The sequence below is a fragment of the Leishmania major genome, chromosome 36 (assembly GCF_000002725.2).
Source record: "Leishmania major strain Friedlin complete genome, chromosome 36".
Lineage (NCBI taxonomy): Eukaryota > Euglenozoa > Kinetoplastea > Trypanosomatida > Trypanosomatidae > Leishmania > Leishmania major.
In genome coordinates, this window is record NC_007287.2 from 1,488,100 (window position 1) to 1,509,881 (window position 21,782).

The 21,782-nt window shown below is 59.8% G+C and overlaps 6 protein-coding genes across 6 annotated transcripts; all 6 read left to right on the plus strand.

The window, feature by feature from the left end:
* Positions 1–518: 518 nt before the first annotated feature.
* Positions 519–1,346, plus strand: LMJF_36_3900 (conserved hypothetical protein; the record flags this gene model as incomplete). Its single annotated transcript, XM_001686921.1, has 1 exon — positions 519–1,346. One exon carries the CDS (start codon positions 519–521, stop codon positions 1,344–1,346), a length of 828 nt encoding a protein of 275 aa, XP_001686973.1.
* A 952-nt stretch (positions 1,347–2,298) lies between these two features.
* LMJF_36_3910 (S-adenosylhomocysteine hydrolase) lies at positions 2,299–3,612 on the plus strand (the record flags this gene model as incomplete). The annotated part of the gene is made up of 1 exon (XM_001686922.1): positions 2,299–3,612. One exon carries the CDS (start codon positions 2,299–2,301, stop codon positions 3,610–3,612), a length of 1,314 nt encoding a protein of 437 aa, XP_001686974.1.
* A 2,816-nt stretch (positions 3,613–6,428) lies between these two features.
* On the plus strand, positions 6,429–6,830 carry LMJF_36_3920 (conserved hypothetical protein; the record flags this gene model as incomplete). Its single annotated transcript, XM_001686923.1, has 1 exon — positions 6,429–6,830. The coding sequence occupies one exon, from the start codon at positions 6,429–6,431 to the stop codon at positions 6,828–6,830; it is 402 nt and encodes a 133-aa protein (XP_001686975.1).
* A 944-nt stretch (positions 6,831–7,774) lies between these two features.
* Positions 7,775–12,130, plus strand: LMJF_36_3930 (putative telomerase reverse transcriptase; the record flags this gene model as incomplete). Its single annotated transcript, XM_001686924.1, has 1 exon — positions 7,775–12,130. The coding sequence occupies one exon, from the start codon at positions 7,775–7,777 to the stop codon at positions 12,128–12,130; it is 4,356 nt and encodes a 1,451-aa protein (XP_001686976.1).
* Positions 12,131–13,348: 1,218 nt separating this feature from the next.
* On the plus strand, positions 13,349–16,627 carry LMJF_36_3940 (hypothetical protein; the record flags this gene model as incomplete). The annotated part of the gene is made up of 1 exon (XM_001686925.1): positions 13,349–16,627. One exon carries the CDS (start codon positions 13,349–13,351, stop codon positions 16,625–16,627), a length of 3,279 nt encoding a protein of 1,092 aa, XP_001686977.1.
* A 3,735-nt stretch (positions 16,628–20,362) lies between these two features.
* LMJF_36_3950 (conserved hypothetical protein) lies at positions 20,363–21,115 on the plus strand (the record flags this gene model as incomplete). The annotated part of the gene is made up of 1 exon (XM_001686926.1): positions 20,363–21,115. The coding sequence occupies one exon, from the start codon at positions 20,363–20,365 to the stop codon at positions 21,113–21,115; it is 753 nt and encodes a 250-aa protein (XP_001686978.1).
* Positions 21,116–21,782: the final 667 nt, after the last annotated feature.

Sequence of the window (21,782 nt, forward strand, 5' to 3'; positions counted from 1 at the left end):
GCGGCACGAGGTCGTGTGGGTTTGCGCGCATGTGAGGACTGTGCTGTTTCCTTTTTGTGCAGTTCGTGGTAGAGGCGCAAATCCGCTGCAGTCGAACTCACTCGTATGCACACAAGGACACGTAGATACTCGCCTTCTTCCGTCCAACCTATTTCTCTCATCTCGTGTGTATGTGTGTGTGTGTGTGTGTGTATGGGAGGTGGAGGGGCAGCGCACACCTTTTCGTTGTGCGTGACCTGTTTTTCTGCGGGTGTTTGGCCCATCGACTTTCACAACTACTCCCTTTTATCCCGCGTGCGCGTCCCCCGTGACCCACAAGGCGGGGCTTTGCTCACTGCACCGCGGCTCTTCACGTTCACGGACTCGCGCTGGTGTCATGATGCACTCGACGCGTCTGAGTTATCCCCGCTTGTTTTTCCTTCTCCGTCTCGCTCACGTTCGCCTGTCTCTGCATGCACTTCTCCTTCTGTAGGTCTCGCCCTCGAGCAGGGGACACGACAGTGTGCTGGTAGCATCAGATGCTAGGGGAGGGTCTAGACATTGGCTTCTACGCAGAGGACGCGTACGCGGCGTACGTGACGGACCTTGCGACATCTTTGCACCTCGTTCCGCACTGTCGCAATGCCCGTGGCGCAACGCTGGAGGTAGTCTTTACCGGTCCCTTCCACGACTTGTCTGCGTATGAGGAGGCGGTCAAGCAGGGGAAGCTCGTCCCTTACGCCGAGCTGCCATGGCCCGTCGCCGAGGAACGGGGTGTGCAAGGGGTTTCCGGAGCGACTCTTAGCGTCACCCTGCACGGCTGGATCGAGAAGCTGAATGCCGCACGCAAAGTGCAACTGATGGAACCGCTCTTTCCGGCTGCCGAGCTCGGCGCGACCATCGCAGAGATATGTGTAATGGGCGATGCTGGCAACTCAGCGCCGTGCGCGTTTGCCTCGACTTCGCCGCCCTGTGTGGCGGAGTCCGCAGGCACCTCAAACGAGAAGGGCACTCATCCCTCGCTCAAGCCGTCGCGCTTCCGCATTCTCGGCAGCCTGGATTTCCTCCTGCACCTCTCCAGCCGCGACTGGCTCATGGGCGAGAGCAGCGTCCCGGCCGACTCTCCCAGCGCGGATGGCCGTGATGAAGCAAACCCCAATTTTGCAGTCGGCGCCGACGACGCCACGCGCGCGGCTCACGCGTGTCGAGATGCACTCGAGCAGCGCGATGACGTTGCCCTAGCCCGTAACGCGGTGAACACGGTTATCAAAATGGCGCAGATGGCGGAGGAGCACCCTGGTGAGGTGGGCAGCGTCTTCGTCGATGCGAAGGAGCGTGTCGAGTACATCCAGTTTAGCGCACAATAGCCATCACTTCATTGCACTTCTCTTTCTGTTCTTCTCGCACAAGTGAAGTCGGTGAGTTGCATCTTCTTCCAGCTACGGTGGTGGTGGTAGTGTTGGCGATTGCCTGTATCAAGGGCGAGCGAGTGAGTTACGACGCGTGCCGCACGTCACCACCGTCACATCTCGAGTACACCAGACAATAAGCGAAGGGGAAAAACAGCACACATGAATCATCCCCAACGGAGAAGCCGTGCGCCTCTTGTTGGACGCCTTCGTTTATTATTATCACTGTTTCGTCTGTATTTGACCACAAGGTTCTCCGACGCTCCCTAAGGCGGCACCGCTACGGAGCTGTTTCTAGGTGATGCCTGTGAGGTGGCCTACCATCCGTCAGCGAGCCGAGTGGACTTTCATTTGTATGTGGAAGACTACCAAGGCAGCGGAGGGGGCGGAGGACCGGGCGACGCCAAACGCGTCATGACGAGCTGAAAGGCGTTGCCAGTCACGCATCGCCTTCGCAGTGAAAGGCATGTGCCATCCTCGACACACTCTTCTTCCACCGTCCCACCTCTCCTCCGATCGCTTCCCCCCTCTCCCCTTATCTTCTTTCTGTGTGTCTTCGCCGCCTTCTCATTGGCCCGTCTTCCTCTCGTGGTGTGTGCCCATGCCCCTTGTCGATCTACTCGACTCGCCTGGCGCTGCCGCGACACTCTGCCTCCCTTCATCCCACTCACGCACCTTTTCCATTTGCGGTTCGTCGCCCCTTGGTCTCCACCCCCTCCTGTTGCGCGCTCCTTATATATATATATATATGTATATGTAATGCGCGCCGGCTAGAAAAAGTGAAAGTCTCTCTTCATATTTCCCTCTCTCGCTCACCCTTTCATTCTCCCATTGTCCACGACGGCCACCTAACGCACCGGAAGCGCTACCGTGTTTTCTTTTCCTTTCCCGTTCGAGTCGCACTGCAATCATGGCGGACTACAAGGTAAAAGACATCAGCCTCGCGGAGTGGGGCCGCAAGGCGATCGAGCTCGCGGAAAACGAGATGCCCGGTCTGATGGAGCTGCGCCGCGAGTACGGACCCTCCCAGCCGCTGAAGGGCGCCAAGATTGCCGGCTGCCTGCACATGACCGTACAGACTGCCGTGCTGATCGAGACCCTCAAGGCCCTCGGTGCGGAGCTGCGCTGGTCGTCGTGCAACATCTTTTCCACTCAGGATAACGCCGCTGCGGCCATTGCCAAGACTGGCGTACCGGTGTTTGCGTGGAAGGGTGAGACAGACGAGGAGTATGAGTGGTGCATCGCCCAGACAGTGAAGGGCTTCAGCGGTGACGGTCTGCCGAACATGATCCTCGACGACGGTGGCGACCTCACGAATCTGGTGATCGACCGCTACCCCGAGCTCGTGCCCAAGATCTTCGGTATCTCCGAGGAGACCACGACGGGTGTGAAGAACCTGTACAAGCGCCTGAGCAAGGGCAACCTCCCCATCTCCGCCATCAACGTTAACGACAGCGTGACGAAGAGCAAGTTCGACAACCTTTACGGCTGCCGAGAGTCCTTGGTGGACGGCATCAAGCGCGCCACGGATGTCATGATTGCCGGCAAGACGTGCTGCGTGTGCGGATACGGTGATGTTGGTAAGGGCTGCGCCGCCGCCCTGCGCGCCTTCGGCGCTCGCGTTGTGGTAACGGAGGTGGACCCTATCAATGCCCTTCAGGCCTCCATGGAGGGCTACCAGGTCGCTCTGGTCGAAGACGTCATGGCCGATGCGCACATCTTCGTGACGACCACCGGCAACGATGACATCATCACCTCTGACCACTTCCCTCACATGCGCGACGACGCCATTGTGTGCAACATCGGCCACTTCGACACGGAGATCCAGGTGGGATGGCTTGAGGCAAACGCCAAAGAGCACGTGGAAATCAAGCCTCAGGTGGACCGCTATACCATGGAGAACGGCCGTCACATCATCCTGCTGGCTAAGGGCCGCCTGGTCAACCTCGGCTGCGCCAGCGGTCACCCGTCCTTCGTGATGTCCAACTCCTTCACGAACCAGGTGCTGGCTCAGATCGAGCTCTGGAGCAACCGCGACAACGGCAAGTACCCGCGCGGTGACAAGGCCGGCGTGTTCTTCCTGCCCAAGGCGCTCGATGAGAAGGTCGCCGCCCTCCACCTCGCCCACGTCGGCGCCAAGCTGACAAAACTGACCCCGAAGCAGGCCGAGTACATCAACTGCCCGGTCAACGGCCCGTTCAAGCCGGACCACTACCGCTACTAAGCGCGTGCGCTGGTCCACAGGAAAGCCTGGAGAGTGCGAGAGGGGAGTGGGGCTGCTTGAGAGGAAGCATGATGAGACGTGACGGCGGGAGTGCTTGAGGAAGGAGCTGAGGGTTGTCGCATACCCGGCACGCGCGCACACGCTGACGCTGCCATCCTGAAACGACAGTGCGGTCGACTTCCGCTGCTCCTTCTACTTTGATCGTCCGCCTCTTGCCTTGTTCTGTTTTTCGTTCGATCGCCCCTCTTCCTTCCTTTTTTTTTGTCCTCTCTCCACTCAAGGTCATCATCTACATCGCATGCTATCGCTGGCGTTTGTCCTATCGACGGGCATCGCCCTCCCGCCGGCTGCAGACGCCCAAAGGCGCGACGCAAGAAAAGACGAATAGAGTCACAGAAGAGAGGGGTCTGACGGACCAGTTGTGAAGTAAGCTGCGAGAGGTGAACAGAGGGTGGTGAGGAGCAGTGGCCCGGAGAGGTAACTAACTGGTTTCTGTCACCTTGTCTCCCGCCATCGCTGCAACGTTTCTGTTCTCTTTTTATTATCTGTGGTGAAGCGTTCGTACGACGGGCTGGTCTTTCTCTCCGGTGTGTGTCTCTTCAAGGGAGGAGTGGGGCGAAACAAGTGCCGGAGGTCGCACTCTACATTAAGGGGCGCGTTCGTCCATGTGTGTGTGTGTGTGTGTCATGGTCAGGTGCCCATATGCTCATGTGTGTCTGTGTGTCTGTAGTTGCGTGCACTTGTCGATTCTCTCTCTTCATCGGTAATCGATCCAGCCTACTGTGTGGTTTGTTCTTTGCACAGCGATGCACGTCGCAACAGCTCTGCAGCGAACACACGAATACCTCCACACTTTTCTCCACGGGTGGTCTTCACTATTTTCAACTCCCTTTTTTGCCTTTCCCAATCTTCGCTCTGTTGAACCCCTTTTTCTATGCGCTTCTCCACTGTTCGCCGCAAGCTGCGGTAGAGACTGCGGGGTGCAGGAGTTTGCGGCGCTGCGATGATGGATGAGGCAACGTATGCGCGTGTGTATGTGTGTTGCTATGCACGTATCGAGATTTCGAGCTGCTGTGGAGAGTGGCAGGAGGAGTTTCACGTGCAATGTGTGCTGTGACTTTCTCTCTCTCTTTCTACAAGGGAGTGGAGTGCGACATGCGCTGGTACATTTGCCGACAAAGACGCATAGACCAGCAGCAACAGCCGCGGCAGCAACCTCCACAAAGTTTCCACTCTCGCCGGCCTCATGCCTGAATTGTCCGCCCATCCTCCCTTTTAAGAAGCACACTAATACACACACACACACACACACACACACCGACCCTCGACTCCCCCACCTCTCCCCGTCTGCAGCGCTTTCCTCCTCCACCTTCTATCGACTTCGCCGGGCTCTCTTGGCCGTTGACATGTGTGACATACTCATTGGATGCTGCGCGTGACATGCATTTTCTTTGTCTTCTTTTTTTTTTTGGCAGGCTCGCTCCGTTACACATGGCGTGTTGACTGTCCTCATCTTTGGCGTCCCCTCGTGGCATGGTACAGAACTCGTTGGGGTGGACCCTTTTTCTTTGTTGTTTTGGTACGAGGACTAAGCCTATCACATCGCATCAAACAACGAAGGGGAGAGTGGTGGTGGCGGTGACGGTGGTGGTGGTGCGGGAAGGGGCTGAAGTGCAAACAGAGGCGAACTCAGGCATCGCCACTGTGGACCCTCTTTCCTCGACATAAAATGGAGCAGGGTATCACGAAGAAGAGAAACACTCAGACTACGCTTCCTTCGCCAGACGAAAGCCGTTGTCAAAGTGAACGTGTGCCGTAAGAGGAGGAGGAGAACAAACCAAAAACGAACAAAAAAGGCTCACGGGCACCCCGGAGCCGATGGTCAGTAAGGGGGAGATACCTGTTCATCTATCTGTCCATATATATATATATATACATATACCCGCACCAGTAAAAGATATTTGCAGCCTTTCATTGTCGTCGAAGGTTATGGGGGTGGGGGTGGGGGCTGCACAGAGCGAAAAAAAGAGAGCTAAGGTGCGTGGACAGTCAAGACAGTCGAACTACCTGCTTGTTCTCTCTGTGGCTGCCTTCATGCACCCTTGCTTCTTGGACGTTGCCGGGAACGGCTCGATCGCGGTTGGAAAGTGCTCCAACCACTTTCTCTGCGGATCCCGTGAAACGCGTTCCTTCATCTCTTAGCTGCACATCATTGACCCCTCTCCCTCCCCCCCCACCACCCACTATCTCGCTCGCTCTCCCTTGCGGCCAGCACACAAAACGACCTACGCTTCTTCTTTTCTGCCCCCTCCCACTAACTCAAATGCCGCGCATACGCACACTCACACCCGCCACAAATACCTCTGTAATTTGCCTCAGATAGCCGCGTAGTACTCAACGACGGGAGATTCGACGCAGACCCTTCACCTTCCCCTAGTTGTGGGCACTCATTTTTTTTCACCACGGTGTACCTTCCCCTCGTTTTCGTGTCGAGGGTACCTTCGCTGCTACAGTGGTGGCGCTCTCTTTCGTCTTATCGTCCTCTACAGGGCGCGCCAGCGCAGAGGAAACGACGAGGTCCATAGGCCCTCTTATCAGAGGGGGGTTTCACGGGAGCACGTTCGCATTCCCCTTCCTTGCGGGAGGGAGGCAACAACGCACTGAAGGCCGCGTGCTCACGCACAGAGTCGCACGCGCGTGCATGAGCACTCTTGATCTCCCCATCCGCTAAAAAGGCTGGGTCTGCGGTCCTTTTTCCTCGTCGCTGCTTGGCTTTGCCCTGGCTCTTTTTTAGCCTCACATCCGCTTGCATCGAGATGCTGTTTTTCATCGCAGCTGCGGCCGCCATCTTCGTGCTCGCCGCCTGCGCGGTGCTCTTGTACGGTGCAACGAGTATCCTTGCGGGCGGCTTCATCCGCTTGGCACTTGGCGCGTTGCTGGTGGGTATGTCACTCTCCGTCGTTTTCTCCGCCACAGCCAATTTGCTGCTGGTCACTTTTTCGCGCTACGATCTGGAGCCTAGGCCGCCGATAATTTTTCTGCGCAGCTTCCTAGCAGCCATGGGGCAGCCCACCCTGACAGGAATTATCGGCTTGTCGTTGGTCGCGCTGATTTCGCTTGCGGCCTCGAAGGTGCGAGTGATGGTGGAAGAGATGGACATTCTGATCCGTTCTCACGCTGCGTACGCAGCGCGTAGTGATCGTACGGCTGCACCGTGAATAGTAGTGGGAGAGGCAAAATGGTCACTGGTGCCGTGGCGTCCCTGTCGGAGGGGTCAGCGTGTTAAAGATTATCATGTGAGGTGTTAGCGGAGGAAGCATCAGCAAAGGAGCATGTGCTCGTGTGCGGTTCTCCGGTGGCATGAGGGAGGAGGAGAGGCTTTGCGCGGATGATGTCGGAACAATTGCGCACTCTGCTTCACGTTGCGGTGCGCTGGTCATCCTGTGCGGTGCCGCTCTAAACCCGGCCATTTTGACAGCTCCGCAAAACTGCTGAGGGCGATGCCGTCCTAGAGAACGACTGGCGGGAGCGCAAGGCGTATACATAAGCGAAACGAAAGAGATCGCTTACCCTCTTCTTCACACCCGCACCCACAGGGGACTGATTACGGCTGGCGCCGGGGCCCACTGGCAGGGCACCAGCGCCGCACTGCTGCAAAGAGGAGAGCTGTACTTGGAGTTGCTTCCACTTAGTCGGCTCTTCATGCTTCTACCCTTGCAGGGTATCACTTGCTCCCTTTTCGTTCCTCCTCTCCCTTTGGTAGAGGCACGGGTGCCGCTCATCTGCCACCCTTTCGCCCATTTCTTTGCCCGCCCCATTCATGGACGCGTGCGCTTTTCATCAGCCTTCCCGCACTGCCACCTCTACAAGCACAGGCAGCGGAGTGGCAGACGCAAGACACCCCACCCCCGATTTCTGCTTTGTATGGTACGTCATAGGCACTTGAAAGTACTATAGAGGACAGAAAAGTTCTCTAGGCACTTCATGGAGGACAAGCTGCGAAGCCGTTGCTAGACGTTCTCTCGGAGGACCTCACCCCGCGCTGCTCTAGTTCTTCGGATCTTCTCTCCAGGTGCTTTTCCGTGTGGCCCCGTGTCACTCTTCCCCCCTACCAGTACCCCTCGCGTCTCCGCCTTGCCTCGTTCATGGTACACCGCCACCCATGTCCGCCTCGTTTCCATCAATTCCGGGCTTTGCCGGCCCACTGTCACTGAAAGCTTTCCTGGAAGAGTACTTTGGCCTCCATCTCACGTTTGCCGTAGAAACTGCATCTCCATCGCCCAGGGCCGCCGCAACGGCAGCGACACCGAGTGCTGCAGAGTTTCGGGCTTTGCGTGATGTGGTGCTGCCGCCCAACCAATCGTTCCTGGTTGTCGTGTACGTGGCGCTGCACGCCTCTTCTTCCCCTCCGCCTACCACAGCACACGCATCCCCAACACCACCGACACCGGCACTGGGACGCGCTGCGTCTGCCACGGGGTTCGAGCGGCTTCGGCAGCCGCTGACCCATCAGACGGTGGCATCGTCAGCTCACGATACATGTATGACACGATGCAACCCCGCCGACCGACAGAACTCCTCCTGGTCGTCGTCATCATTCGCGGGCAAGCACGGCAGCACTCGCGATCCCTGGCGTGCCTCCGCCTTTCGGCTTCTCTACACCAACACTTCTCATCGACCCCTCACCGACGCTCTGTTGCGCCACCCGTGGTGGGCATCGTTTGCCGCCTGCCTGGGTCCCGCAGCTATGGGGTTTATCGAGATGTACTGCCCTATCGTTCTTCAGCTGGAGGCGATGGCTGGCGGGGTGCAGGTGCTCGGGCCTGCCCTGAAACATACAGCATTCGAGAGATCGTTTTCCGCGGCGGCGCCGTCATCGGAGATGAAGGGCCCGCTGCCACAGGGAAGCGGCTGTATCTCTTCACGTGGCGTGAAGCGTGCCCTCGACACACGCGAATGCTCCGCGCCTCTGCCGCTTCAAAAGCAAAGGCGTGTGGAGGCGCCGCCAAAGGCGAAGGCCGGACGAAGGCTCCAGCGAGGGGTCGCCCCGGATAGCCGTCCATGTAGAGACGACCCCTTTTCCAGTTCCGTGAACCGCGCGGCGATGGCCGCCACCTGGGCGGCCGCGTTGACACGCACCGATGTTCCGCGTACGCGACTCTACAGTGCGCGCATCTCGGATGGTGACGGCGCCGGTGACGGAAGCGGCAGCGCGCTTCCGCTGCCAGCGGGCTTCCTCGAGGCTCAGTGGCTTCGCCGCCATCCACATAGTCTGCACCGCGCGCTGCAAGCCGCTCTGCCGAAGAGGGCGGCCTACGGGGCATCCACGCGGCGCTACTCGGTGGGTGCTAGCGAGAGGGGCACCGGGTGCACCAGTGTAGAGGACATCCCGATGTGGCACGTGACGCACGTCTTCCGTTGGTTAGTGCTGCAGCCCCCTCAGAGCAGCGCGGACGCGTCTCCGACAACCCCACCGAAGTTCGACTTGCCGTCTCACCTGCGCCGTCTCCTGTCGACCGTTGTCGACCAGTGCAGTCGCTTGGATCTTCGCGGGGCCGCCCTAAAGCACACCGGCTACCTGGAGGAAGCCTTCCGTCGTCAGCAGCAAGGCGTGGAGCCGTGGGATGTGCAGCGGCTCTCCACCCCTGTCGATGTGGTGGTTTCCTACCTGCGCACACTGCTCTCCACTCTACGCTGGGCACCTTTGAAGGAGACCGATAACGGCTCGTTTTGGGGACGCGATGCAGCCGGTAGCGAACGTGTACTCGACGCGCTCATGAGGGCGGTGCGGGGCTGGCTGATCGCCGGCCGCCACGCCGTCTTTCCAGTCTCCCGCTTCTTGGACGGCGTGCCTGTGGCTCAGGTGCCGTGGCTGAACGGGTTCTACACCACGGCCCCTTCGCTGCCGTTCCCAGCAGCGACTTCGTCCGCGGCTCGTCACGCGCGCCGCGAGCGTTCGCACGTGCAGCAGCGTGTTTGGCTTCAGTTTGCCTTGTTCCTGACGCAGGACATACTGCCTTTCTTGCTGCGCGCGTCCTTCACGATCACGTGGAGTTCCAAGAATACGCACAAACTTCTTTTTTTCCCTGCAGTTGTGTGGCGTAGACTGGTCCGCCGAGAGGTGCGTCGCACTCGATCTTGTGGCGCCCCGCGTTCGCAGATGCCACTGGCCGGGGAAAGTGCTCGCAGAATCGGTGCTGAGCCTGCTGCTTTGTCCTCGGCACCGAGCGCGTGCGGAGGCGTGGTTACGGCTGCGCTCCTCACGCCTCACTCAGCGGTCTCCAAGGCATCTGCGGCCATTGCCGCACCGAGAGACGTATGGCGCGCCGTTCGTACTGGCGGAGCGTTGACGCATCGGGGCGCGCGCGCCACCCTTGCCACACGTGGCGGCGGTGCATCGTGCCTGTACGCTGGCGTTCGCTTCCGCCCTGACCGGCGCAAGCTTCGACCCATTGCCGTGGTGCGCAGCGCGTCCCTGCGGTCATTGAAAGAAATGGCGCGTGGCTCACCGAGCCCGTACAGCCACGCAAGTGCCATCGCACGCTTGTTGCGCAGACTAGGGTGCAGTGACACCGATGGTCAGCTGCCGGCGGCGACAGCGACACTGCTCAGGAGGGTGCAGGCACGCAGCCGTCACAACCGCCGTGCCGGCGTCCATCGCTTTCCCCACCCGCTGCCTCCGCACCTTCCGCACAAGGCAGCATTGCGGGACGCACTGCGCTGCTTGGTAAGCGGAGTGGAGGAGCAGCGCGTGCGGGACGGTCTGCCGCGCCTGAGTAACCTCTCCCACCAAGACGAGTACGCAGAGCTGCGCAGTTTTTGCGAGGAGGTGCGGGGAAGGCACGCTCTGCTGTGCGAAGGTCCTGCGGGGACAGCGCCAGCGGTCTCATCGGCGCCACCGCCGGGCTCGGCTGCCTGTTGTTTCGCACCTTACGTCACCCTCGTCCGCAGCGACGCCTCGCGTTGCTATGATAACTTACCACAAGAGCGGGTGCTCGCAGCAGTGGCGTCTCTGGTGAAGCATGACGCCTACCGCGTGCTTCGCTTTACCGCCATTCATGCCCTGGATGGCGAGGGAGCTTGCAGGGGTGGTTGCCTGCTCCGGCGCACCTTCACGACGCGCACCATCCCGTGCGCGGAGGCGGAGTGCGGCGTCCTGGCTCGAATTCCTCGCGGCCACATCTATTGGGAGGAGGAGGAGGAGGGGCACACACAGGGTGGGCTCCACACCACCGCTGCCGTTTCTCGCACAACCGACGCTAACCGCCGCTGCGGCGCGAACCTGATTTCCGGTGCCGCAGTCCGCGCACTCCTGAGTGAACACATACGTCACCACCTCGTTGTGGTGTCGGGAGGCAGCTTGTTCGAACAGCGCGTCGGCATTCTGCAGGGCTCCCCGGTGGCGATGCTCCTGTGCGACCGCCTCTTCTCCGACGTCGTGGACACCGCTCTGTCGGGTATCCTAAGCGAGCACGCGGAGCGGTCGCTGCTGCTGCGTCGGGTCGACGACGTGCTTGTTGCCACCACATCACCCGCTGCGGCGGAAAGGTGCCTACGGGCGATGCAGTGCGGCTGGCCCTCTGTGGGGTACGTGAGCAACCCGAGCAAGTTAACGCTGTCGACGGCATGCGGCCGCCTCGTTCCCTGGTGCGGTCTTCTCCTACACGACACGACGCTCGAGGTCAGCGTGGAGTGGCGACGTATTGGGGTTCTACTGGCGTCTCTCCGCGTCGGCGACCCCCACTACGTGCATCGTGGGGATCACGATCCGTTGTACTTGACGCAGCGCTTTCTTGCAGTGCTGCAGCTGCGTGTGGCTCCCACGGCACTGTGCGGCCGTATGAACTCCAAAACCCGTCAGCTGCAGACCTTCTACGAGGTTGGTCTGTTATGGAGCCGTGTAGTGCTGGAGAAGGTGCAGGAGGCGTTGCCGGTGGCGCGTAATCGCTGCGTGGCGGTGCTACTGCTGCGCCCGCTCGCCGTATGCGTGGGTCGCCTGTGCCGGTTGCTGAGTGGTCATCAGCGCTTTCTAGCGGCTCGGCAGTCTGCGTGCGACGTGTCGGCTGCCGAGGTGCGGGCCTGCGTTTTAACAGCACTTCATCGCACGATGCAAGCCAAGCTGAGGGTCCTACAGGCTCGCACCGTCTGCGTGGTGACCGCTCAGAGAGGGCGGACACCGAGAGGGACCTCTTTAAAAGGGCGGCGGAACCACTTTTGCTCCCACGAGGCATTGTCTGCTGGACGCAAGTGTTGCGAGCGACGCCGCAAAGGTCGTAATCGTCGTCGTAACACGCGTGTCTGCTTGCGCTCCTTCTGGTGGCTGGCTGCCGCAGAGGTTGAGTCGCAGTGGCGCCGCTCCCTTAGCGCCCTGCACAGAGCAGCACCACGCCTTGGCGAAGCGCGCGGGCCGACCGCGCTTTCACCCTCACCGGGAGCGTCGGCATCATTGCTGATGGACGATGGCCCTTTATCGATGCACGCGCGTGCGCTAAGCGCGACGCGACTCTCGCAGACTTGAGGGAAAATGAGAAGCACTACTTAGAACGATGTGTGCTCATGTATGTGCCCCCTCTGTGAGTGTTGGGGTTACCTCTGACGGTGCCTCGGTATCTACCGCGTCTGGTCCATACTTACTCCGCTAAATCCTCCCCTGTGTGTGATTGTCCACTCTACACTGACCTGCGGTACATACTCGCACACACAGAGAGAGACAAGCGGTAATGCATACGGTGTTGGTGGGCTGATTGCAGACACACACACACACACATACACACACACACACACACACACACACAGCAGTGGTGGTGCACATCGAGTGCGACTTTACGTATCGCTGCTCTGCTTCCCAACAGGGTTCGGCGTTCTCCTCATTGGTTGCGGAGATTTTCCTGCAGACGTCAGCGTGGTGTCTCCATCGGCCGCGTCGCTGTGCTCTTGTGCTTCACTGCCACAGTGTGTGGGAGCGCCACCGCTACTGCACATGCATGGGCCTCGTACAGCCTCTCTCATACCTGCCGCAGCTCTTCTCTCTCTGCCCACTTGCTCTGTCTGCTTCCTTCTCTCTCCCTCATCACGTGTCCTGCGGTGTACCGTCCCGCACGTCCTTTTGCCTTCTCACACACCCGTGCGCCTTCTCGCCGCCTCTTCAAGTCTCCTTTAAAGTGGCGTTTTCGCCAGGTGTCACTCGCCGCTAAATCTCTTTCCTCCCTCTTCCCTTCCCTCCCCCGTCGTTGTACTTGTTGTCGCGTCTTGCTCGCTCCAAGGCCTCTCTCACTCTCTCAACCCGAGCGGCTGTCTGGCGCTCACTTTCACTCGCCGGCAACGGCAAGCTTGAGCGCAAGGAGAACCCGACACTCACAAGCGGGCGCTGTGTGTGTGTGTGTGTGTGTGTGTGTGTGCTTAGTCTTTTCTCTAAACAGGTGAGCATCCATGCATAGCGCACGATAGCGCCACCCTTGTTGTCGCGCGCGCGCATACGCAAACGAAACCCCGACAGAGGCGCACACACTACCAAACAGATGCACGAGCCTGGATGCACACGTGTATGCACTGAGCTCGCCGTTTGTTTATTTTCCTCGTGCCTGTCTAGCTCCTCAGTTCTCTCCTGCACTGCTACATCCTCCTCGCTCTTCGCCAGCCATCACCTCCTTGGGTAGACAACTCCGACCTTTGGAGAGGGCCGCGTCTGCGCCATACGCGCGTTCGGGCACTGCGAAAGAGGTAGGAAGTGTGGATAATGAGTGAAGCTGGTGGCTATTCGACCCTCCTCGAGCTATGCACACACATGAATGCCGCGGCACCGGCACCGAGCAGGCATGCCAGTCACTCTGATGCCCCTTCCACTGAGTGCCTGTCCTCCTCGCCGCTAGCGGAGGCCTCCACCATCATGGCAGGGGCGAGCGCTGTCAACTCAAAGCCGAGTGGCTCCGTCGCTGCTGCTGCTGCTTCTGTCGCCTCACTTCCTCACTTCCACTTCCCGCCCGCCAAGCGGGCGCCCCAGTTCACCTCCCTCGTCTTCGACAGCGAGGTGGAGCAGGGACGGGGCGATGAAAAGTTCGACTTGCACGCCAAAAAAGGGGTGACAGTGTCGTCTGCGCCATTCAATCCCATGTCGCGGCGGGCGACGCTGCCCTTCACCGCGGCTGCCACCTGCCACGGCGTCGGAGGCGCAACCACGTCGGAAGGCGCCCTCCGGCTTGCCCTGCCGACTCTGGGGTGCAGCTCCAAGGCCATTTGCGGACAGAACCCCACGCGTAGCGTGAATCACACCAGAGTCGGGCTTGCACCAGCGATGGTGGCTGACGATGCACATCAGCAGTGGCGCCTCGACCGACTCGCCTTCCCTGGCAGGGCGGTCGCGGGCGAGGATGCCGCAGAAGACGCCGCTGTTGCTGAGCAAGGCAGACCTTCGCTGATCGACAACCTCATGAGCCCTGTCGGTGCCGTTTGCGGTGATGGTGAAGACGGGCAATCGATCGATGTGGCGAGCACGCCGGACTCATTCATCAGCGAAGCTGACACCTTTCTCGGTGCAGTGGAGATGTCCGATGAGGAGGACTACCTCTCGAACCTGGGTGCGACGAGGAGACCACGTGCCTCCTCCAGCGCCGACAGCGTGGCAACGGCGGCGGCCGACGTGTGTGCTCTTGGCAACGGCATCGACTCCTCGCCGCCATCCTGTGAGTGTGCATATATGAGGGGCTGCCCAGACCCAAATTGTGTCTCTCACATGCTGGGCATAACAGTGTCACCCAAGGCGGCGCAGACAGGGGTGCCGCCAAAAGCTTCTGCCCCTGCTGCGTCTGCGCAGTTCACGCACCAACGCTTGTCCTTGTCGACGCCTGGCCGAGGCACTTCGGCAACAACGATTCTTATCACGGCGGCCGCCACGCCGTCCGCCGCGCATGCCGGAGATGATGTGCACCCGCCCGAATCGTTCCCCGACGCGGGACAAGGTGCAGCCCCTTTTCCCCACAGCGACCGAGAGGACACGCGGATGGGCGGGGAGGGCGTTCTCGACGTCAGCGGCGACCCCACTGCAGCGGCCTGCATGCAGGCTAAACTTCCATCGACTGCGCATGACGCCTTAACGGTCCAGCACGATGCGAGCGGTAGCGACGAGCAAAGTGCCCCCTGCCCCGGCGTGTCAGCTGTGGGAGTGGGAATGTGCACTGAGCACGATGCCAGACTAAGTTTCACAATACCCATCAACCTTCTCCAGCCAAACACGCTCCTGCTCACCGACACGATAAGCGAGGTGTGCACGAGTTCCTTTGCCACGGTGACCACTAGCAAGTCTACCCAGGAGTCCTCCTCGTCGACGCAGCTGCTGGGCTCGCGTGAAGGTTCCAGCATCGCTGCTAGCGTCTCGGCTCCGCGTTCGCTGCAGCAGCACAACTCCTTCGACAGAAGTATCACCGGGCCCAAGCTGGGGAGTCCACTGCAGCTGACAGAGGAGCTGCAGGGGCAGAAGCAGGAGCCTCGGCACCCCTCGTCCTCTCCTCGTGACGCCTTCGGCATCGACAAACATAGCGCCTCCCAGGTGTCTGGCGGTGCCCCAGCCGCTGCGGTAACAGGTCCATTGTCTTCACCGTCGCCGTTCTATCGGTTATCGCCGGGGTCCCCTTCATCGCCACCATTTGCGCTCGCGCAGCGCCGTGGCACCGTTGCTGCCTTTGCAGAAATGGAGCTGCTTCCCAAGGAGGTCGTGGTGAAAAGGCGCGAGATACCTGGCAAACAGAAAACCACCACCATCAACGCTGTGCGGCCTCCTCGTTTACTGTGTAGGGGGCCGGACCGGGCAGCCGAGGACTGCCGCGATCTTTCCGATGCCGTACCCACAGCACCGGCCATGGACAGCAGCAGCGATGCACGAGCGCATGCGGAGTCCCCAGGAGACGACGCCGACTTGGTGGACTCCGTCGGTGCATTCTTCTCGGCTTTTCAGTCCAAACTAGGTAAGTGGATGACCTGGGTGGGCCGCAAGTATCATGGTGTGGTGCGCCGCACTTCTGATGCAGCCGGAGAAGAGCAGTCGTTGCCGCCGCCGCCGCCGCAGCAACCATTGGAGTCGCCGCCGAGGCGCAGCTGCGCCCCTCAGAGGGAGTCGAATGATGGCTCCAGTGGACACCGCGTCTCTTTCTCACCCGGAGACAGTGCGGAGGCGGTCGACAGCGGCAGTGCATCCTTCTACGATGCTCGATCCTTGAAGCGCAAGTCGTCGCACCTCTCTTTCGCCCCCTCGCTCAGCACGTCGCAGGTCAACTCAAGCTACGATGGTGAGCGGTCGCGACACCCCGTGGTGGAGGAGGCGCTGTGCGGCCTGGCCACTCCGTGGAACGGCGGCGGAAACAGCACCTGGTACAGCGTGGGCTGGCAGGTGGAGCCACGAGGGACGGGGCGTGTGACTAACGGATTCATGCAGCTGCGCCGCTCCATCACGGCGTCGCCGCAATCGCCCTCGACTCGCGACTCGCCCTTCCCCACGCCTTCGGGAGAGCGGCTCTGCGGCTCGACGACGCCGCCGAACCTGTCCCTCTCTGCCGAGTCTCTGACATCAACCTTTGATGCGCTGACGACTCAGATTTTCAGCGGGGGCGCCCTGCAGCGCCTCTCACGCAGCTTGGGCGATGCCCTAAACAGCAGTGCCAGCGGCACCAGCATGTCGGGCGACCATTACAGCCTGTCATTCCCTTCGTCCAACGACCGCCACAGCCGCATGAGCGACTTTAACACAAGCGCCATCGCCGACGACCGTTACCGCGACACCCTGTATCGCCTCTTCCGCCATCCCCCGAGCAGCCTCATAGGCGACCTCACAGAGTGCTACGAGGCCTACAAGGCCATGTCCACCTCCTCGAACGGACATCACGTGCTGAACTGGGGCGAGCTCGGCCTTCTCCTGCAACCAGAGGACTACATTGATTACCGCGCTCTCTTCCCGCCCTACCATTTCGTTACCTTTGACGACTTTGTAGAGTTTGTAGAGGTGCTGTCGCTGCGCTACCACCGTTGACAGTGGGTGGGGCGGGTATGAGGGAACGACCCGCATGGAGACCCTCGATGCCCATGTCGACGTTGACGGCTCTCCTCCGGCCTCCTCTTGGCACCGATTCGCAGTTTTGTGCATACAATCGGTCGGAAAGCAGCAACGGTCGCAACGACAGCAACAACGTGCACCTAACGGAGTTTTGATGCAGACCAAGAAAAAAGGGGGGGGGGAACATTACGCCGCGTTGATTGCTCAGCCTGCAGCGCATGAAAGAGCGCTGCGGGCTGAGGCAGGTGCTCCAGCTGTAGGGGCGTGTATGCACGTCAGCCCCTGAGCCCCTCCCCCACATCTGTTTTCAGCACACGCCGCTGTATCTCGCACCAAGACATCTCATTCTTTCATTTCTTTCGTCCCCACAGGTGCGTTGCGGATTTCATCACTTATCCTTACCTCCCTTCGAAACAGCACATCATCCACTTTTGTTTCTGTTTTGTTGCTCTCTACGTTCTCATGTCCAGCGTATATATATTTTTTGTTGTTGTTGTTCTGCGTTCTTCGCTCATTTCACTCCCTCGCACCCCACTGCTATTCTTTTCTCTTTTCTGCTCTTCCTCGCTGATGTACAGGTTTTGGACGACCCGACACTTTTTTCTGTTTCTTTCCTTCTCTTTGTCTTCGGCTTATGTTTCACTGTTCGGGATTGCGGTTGTTGCTGTTGCTTCGGTTTTCCCTCGCCCTCTCCTCTGCACCATCTTTGTTGCCTGTGTGGGCTCTCCCCCTCCCTTTTAGGGTTCCAACCCCACTCCCAACGTGTTGCACCCCGCCTCCTGTTTGCGGCGAGGGCGGCCGATCCGGTGTTGTGCCCGGTGTGCGACGCGAGACTCGCAGACTACTCGGCGCTCATAGCGCATCTCCTTTTACGTTGTGATTTCGAACGCAGCGATGTGATTACACACACACACACACACACACACACACACAGACCTCACTTGCGCTGCATGAATTTCCCTCCTCGGGTGTCTATGGCTGGCTCCTCCTGTGCCATTCCTTCAGGGCGACAGGCTGTGAGCTCTTTGTGCGCAGGCACATGCTTATCCGCGGGACCCTTCTGCCTGCCCCGCTTACTATGAGAGGCGTGTGGGTTCAGGGGAGGGCGGAATGCCGCTGCCGCCACAGGCTCGTGGCAGCGTCCCACCTGTCAAGGCACATGCAGGGAAAGGCATCCAGACACGCCGCCCCGACAACAACGTCGCCCCGCAACATCGCCAAGGTTGCGAACGCGCGAGCGGTGCGCGCAGGCGCATCGCATCCGAAAGAGGCGCAAAGAGGTCTACCCCGATGAGCCCCGCAGTGCGTGTGCGCGAAGTATGCGGCATCCCCTACGTCCGACCGGCTTCGCTAATGAGGCGCAGATGCCGGGAGCATGACGAGAACGCCCCGGGCTGCACCTTCGAGTCCTCCACACTCCAATGTGGCGCGCCGGCAAACCGAATTAGGGGATGCCGCGGCTTGAAGCGGTTCACAGAGAAGCACGGCAAACAGGTCGAGCGCGGAGTCTCGGGGGGGGGCCTTGGCCGGAAGGTAGCCAACTTTCTCCTCGAGCTCAGCCGGCATGCGCCAGGACGACCGCCCCCGCGCTCCCCTTCTTACACGTACGACAGACGCCACTGCCTCCGCCCTCGAGCAGCACCCTGGACGCGGCCCGCGTTGGATCAAGGTGTGCAGCTCGCCTGAGTGTCCCTCGGATGCTGATCGCGCTGCACATATGCGCGGAGTAAGGGACAAGGAAGGACAAGAAGAGCCCGCTGGGCGCACTGCCCCGATTCGACGGCAGAATTGTTCGTCCAAAACGCCTAGGAGCTAGTGGGAGTGCGACAGAGGCAGGTGAACTGCGGTTGCACGGGCCTACGAAGTTATGGTTTCGAGGTAGCGTGGGCATGTAGAGGGAAACAAATAATTTTTTCTCTTGCTCTCCCCCCCTCGCGGTGGTCTTGGCGCCTGCACGTGTGTGTGTGTGTGTCTACATGTATGTATATATATATGTGTTTATAATATCTTGTCCCACTGTACTTGTGTAAGCTGGTGTGTGTGTGAGTGTGCGACAGCGGATGCCGCTGTGTTTTCTTTGATGCCTTATTTTTGCTTACTGCTCTTTTTTTCTGTCGGCCCCCCCCTCTCCTCCTCCTTTCCCTTGTGTGCACCCCCCCCCGTTTTCCCTTCTTTTGTTGTTGTTGCGGTTTGGCTTTGTTGTCGTCGTTGGTATTTTTCATCCGTGTTGTTTTTTTGCGAGTGGCGACTCACGTGGCGTTACCTTCCCAAACCCTCTGATTTCTTTTTTCCCGTGCTTGCACGAGGGAGAGCAGCTGAGGGGAGGTGAGGAGCGATGAATGGTAAGCGAAACAAAAAAACGAAGAGGAGGTCAGATGCGAAGAGTCACAGCCGGCTGGTCGAATCGGTGGCTCGGTACCGTTCGCCGAAAAAAAGGACAAGAAACAGTATTTTGAACCCGCTCCCCTTTCCCGCGAGGAGCATGCAGGCATACACATATACAGGTACTCAGAAGTCGTCTGTCTCTGCCTCTCTGTCGCTCGCTCACGTGCAACGTTCTCGTCCCGAAGTCGACTTGTGCCCGCTTCTTAGGACCTCTCTTTTGTGTCGCATTGCAAAGACGCATCGACCCCCCCCTTCTCTCCGGTGTTTGTGCTGTGGTGTAGAGTCTCTGCGAAGTTGCACGAGTGATAGGAAAAGAAAGGCCCACAAGCCACCATCCAAGTCATCTGTGTGCGGTCCGACCTCCGGGCCTCTTTTTCCGACCTCGCCTGAGCGTTTCCCTTTGCCAGGCAAGCCCGCATCCGCTCAGGTCGGAGGGTTGCCTCTACATCCAGGCGAAGATGCTCTTTTGCCGCTTACTGCCTTCTTTCCCACGCGTTGCCCTTTCTCGCGCTCTTATCGTCGACTTTTCTTTGCCCTCGTCTCCCGTTGCCGCACCCAAGAGGGCCTTTTTCTTTCGCTTTGCCTTCTCTTGTCTCCCCACCCCTCTCGACACCGAGGAGCGAATCTAACCTTCGTGTTCTGGTAAACCTGCGCACAATGCCTGCAACCACGGCACGCGCCAAGGGACCTGCAGCGGGGACCAAGAAGAAGCCGTCCTCAGCTAATGGAGGTTTTCCAAAGATACGCGGCCGGCATGCGGCCGCCGCGACGGCGCCTCCCTCTTTTGCACCACGTGCGAGCGACGCCGCGCAGGCGTCTCTTATGCGAGTGTCGGCACCTCCCCTTCTTGTGCCGGACTCGGGCGCGGATACTGTTAGCGGCGCGGCATCGCAGCTGCGGAACGCCTCAGGCTCGGTTGCCAGTAGCGGCCGCGCGGCGAGCGCAAAGAAGACTTCCGTGGCTGCACCACGGCCTCCCTCGTCGAAGCCTGCCCGCGGCGGCGGCCGCGGTGGCCGCGGAGGAGGCAAGGGCGGCGCCGTCGGTGGTGGCTGGAAACGTGGTGGCGCATCGCGCGGCACTTCTGTCACCTCGCGAGGAACACGGTCTACGTCCAAGACACGTCGCTCCACGACGTCGCGTGGTCGAGGTCGCGGTCGCGGTCGCGGCAAGCGCCGCGGAAACAGTGGACGGCAGCGACATCAACTACAGGTTATTGCCGCCGGCATAGAAGCTCTGAAGGAGCAGGAGCAGGCGCTGCGACACAGCGTAGAGGTGGAGGAGGAGCTGGAGCTTGAAAGCTATAGCCCCATCTACAATGTGCTGCTGATGGAGATAGTGCGGGGCCAGGTGGAGCAGGTGAACCGCCGCCAGCGAAAGCTAAACGAAATGCTAGAGGCTTTCAAGGAGGAAGGCCTGCTTGGCGGCGGCGGCATCGGGCTGCACGACGAGCGACAGATCGACGCCCTCGTGAAGCGGCTGCGCGCGCGGCTGCACACCGACGACGCCTCGGAGCTGGAGACACTCAAAATAAACAACAGCAACCTCAAGCATAGCCTCGATGAAATCACACTGGCCATGGAGAAGAAAAATAGCGAGATGGAGGTGCTGCGCGCCAACTATGCGCGCAAGCTGGCTAGGACCGATGTAGAAAACGACGCGGTGCGGGCGAAGGTGGAGGCCGCTCTGCACGCGTCTATCCTCGATGTAGAGCGCATGAAGCGGGAGCTGAGCCACCGTATCGATATCGCGTGCGCCTCCATCCGCACGCCGCGCTACAACACCTCGATGGGGGCGCTGCGAGAGCTGGTGCAGCAGGCGCAGGAGGAGGTGCAGCGGCACCACGATGAGCTGACAAGGCTCGTGGTGTCCATTGGCGCAAAGGATACCTTCCTCAAGCACGAGTCTGAGACGATGCACTCGAATCTACCTTCAGCGTACCGAACCGAACTGCGAAAGATGGAAAAGGACCAGCTGTTGAACCTGCTAGACGTGCTTAGCTTTCAAGAGGGCGTGGTTGATACTATCGGCAAGGCAATCTATATCATTACAGAGGCGCAGCACAAGACGGCTGTTGTGTAGGAACAGCTAGGGTGACTGTGCCGCTCAAGCGTGAGCACCTGCGCCTTCTCCCCGAGTCTGAGTGCGGGGGCAGTGATGATGGCGGCTCCTTTGGTGTCCCCCGCGCACTCTGCGAAGCGCTTCGTCGATTCTCCTTCACATCTGAGGAGCTTCCTGCCGCCTTCAGGATGCCTGCAAGAGCGACAGATCTGTGCGCGCGTGTTGGTGTGTGTGTTGCTCGGGAGAGCAGAAGGGAACACCACCATCATGCATGGTGACCCTGTGATTTGCCCTCTTTTGTGGGTGTTTTCGCTCCGTCTCCGTGTCTGCATTCGTTGTGTCCGATGTGATGACTTGCGAGTTGCCACGTAACCAGCATCTAGGCGGCCGCAATGCGCTTTTTGGAATCACCTTTTTTGCTTTTTTTTTCTGCATGCTGCTCTCGGTTTCGGTTTGTGTGCGTGTGTGTGGGTGGGTGTGTGTGTGGAGTGCAGGTCTTTCCCACGTACTCTGCGTGCAGCACCACTGCTAGACGCACGGGCACGCTCGAAGGCATATGCACGAGGCACCGTAGAGAGGCGCAGCTTGGGGGAGGGCTGATCTTGCCCACCCCCTTCTCTCCCTCCCTCCACCGGCCCCTGTGCCCCTTTTTTCTTTTTCGCATGCCATGTAAACTAGCGCAGTGCCG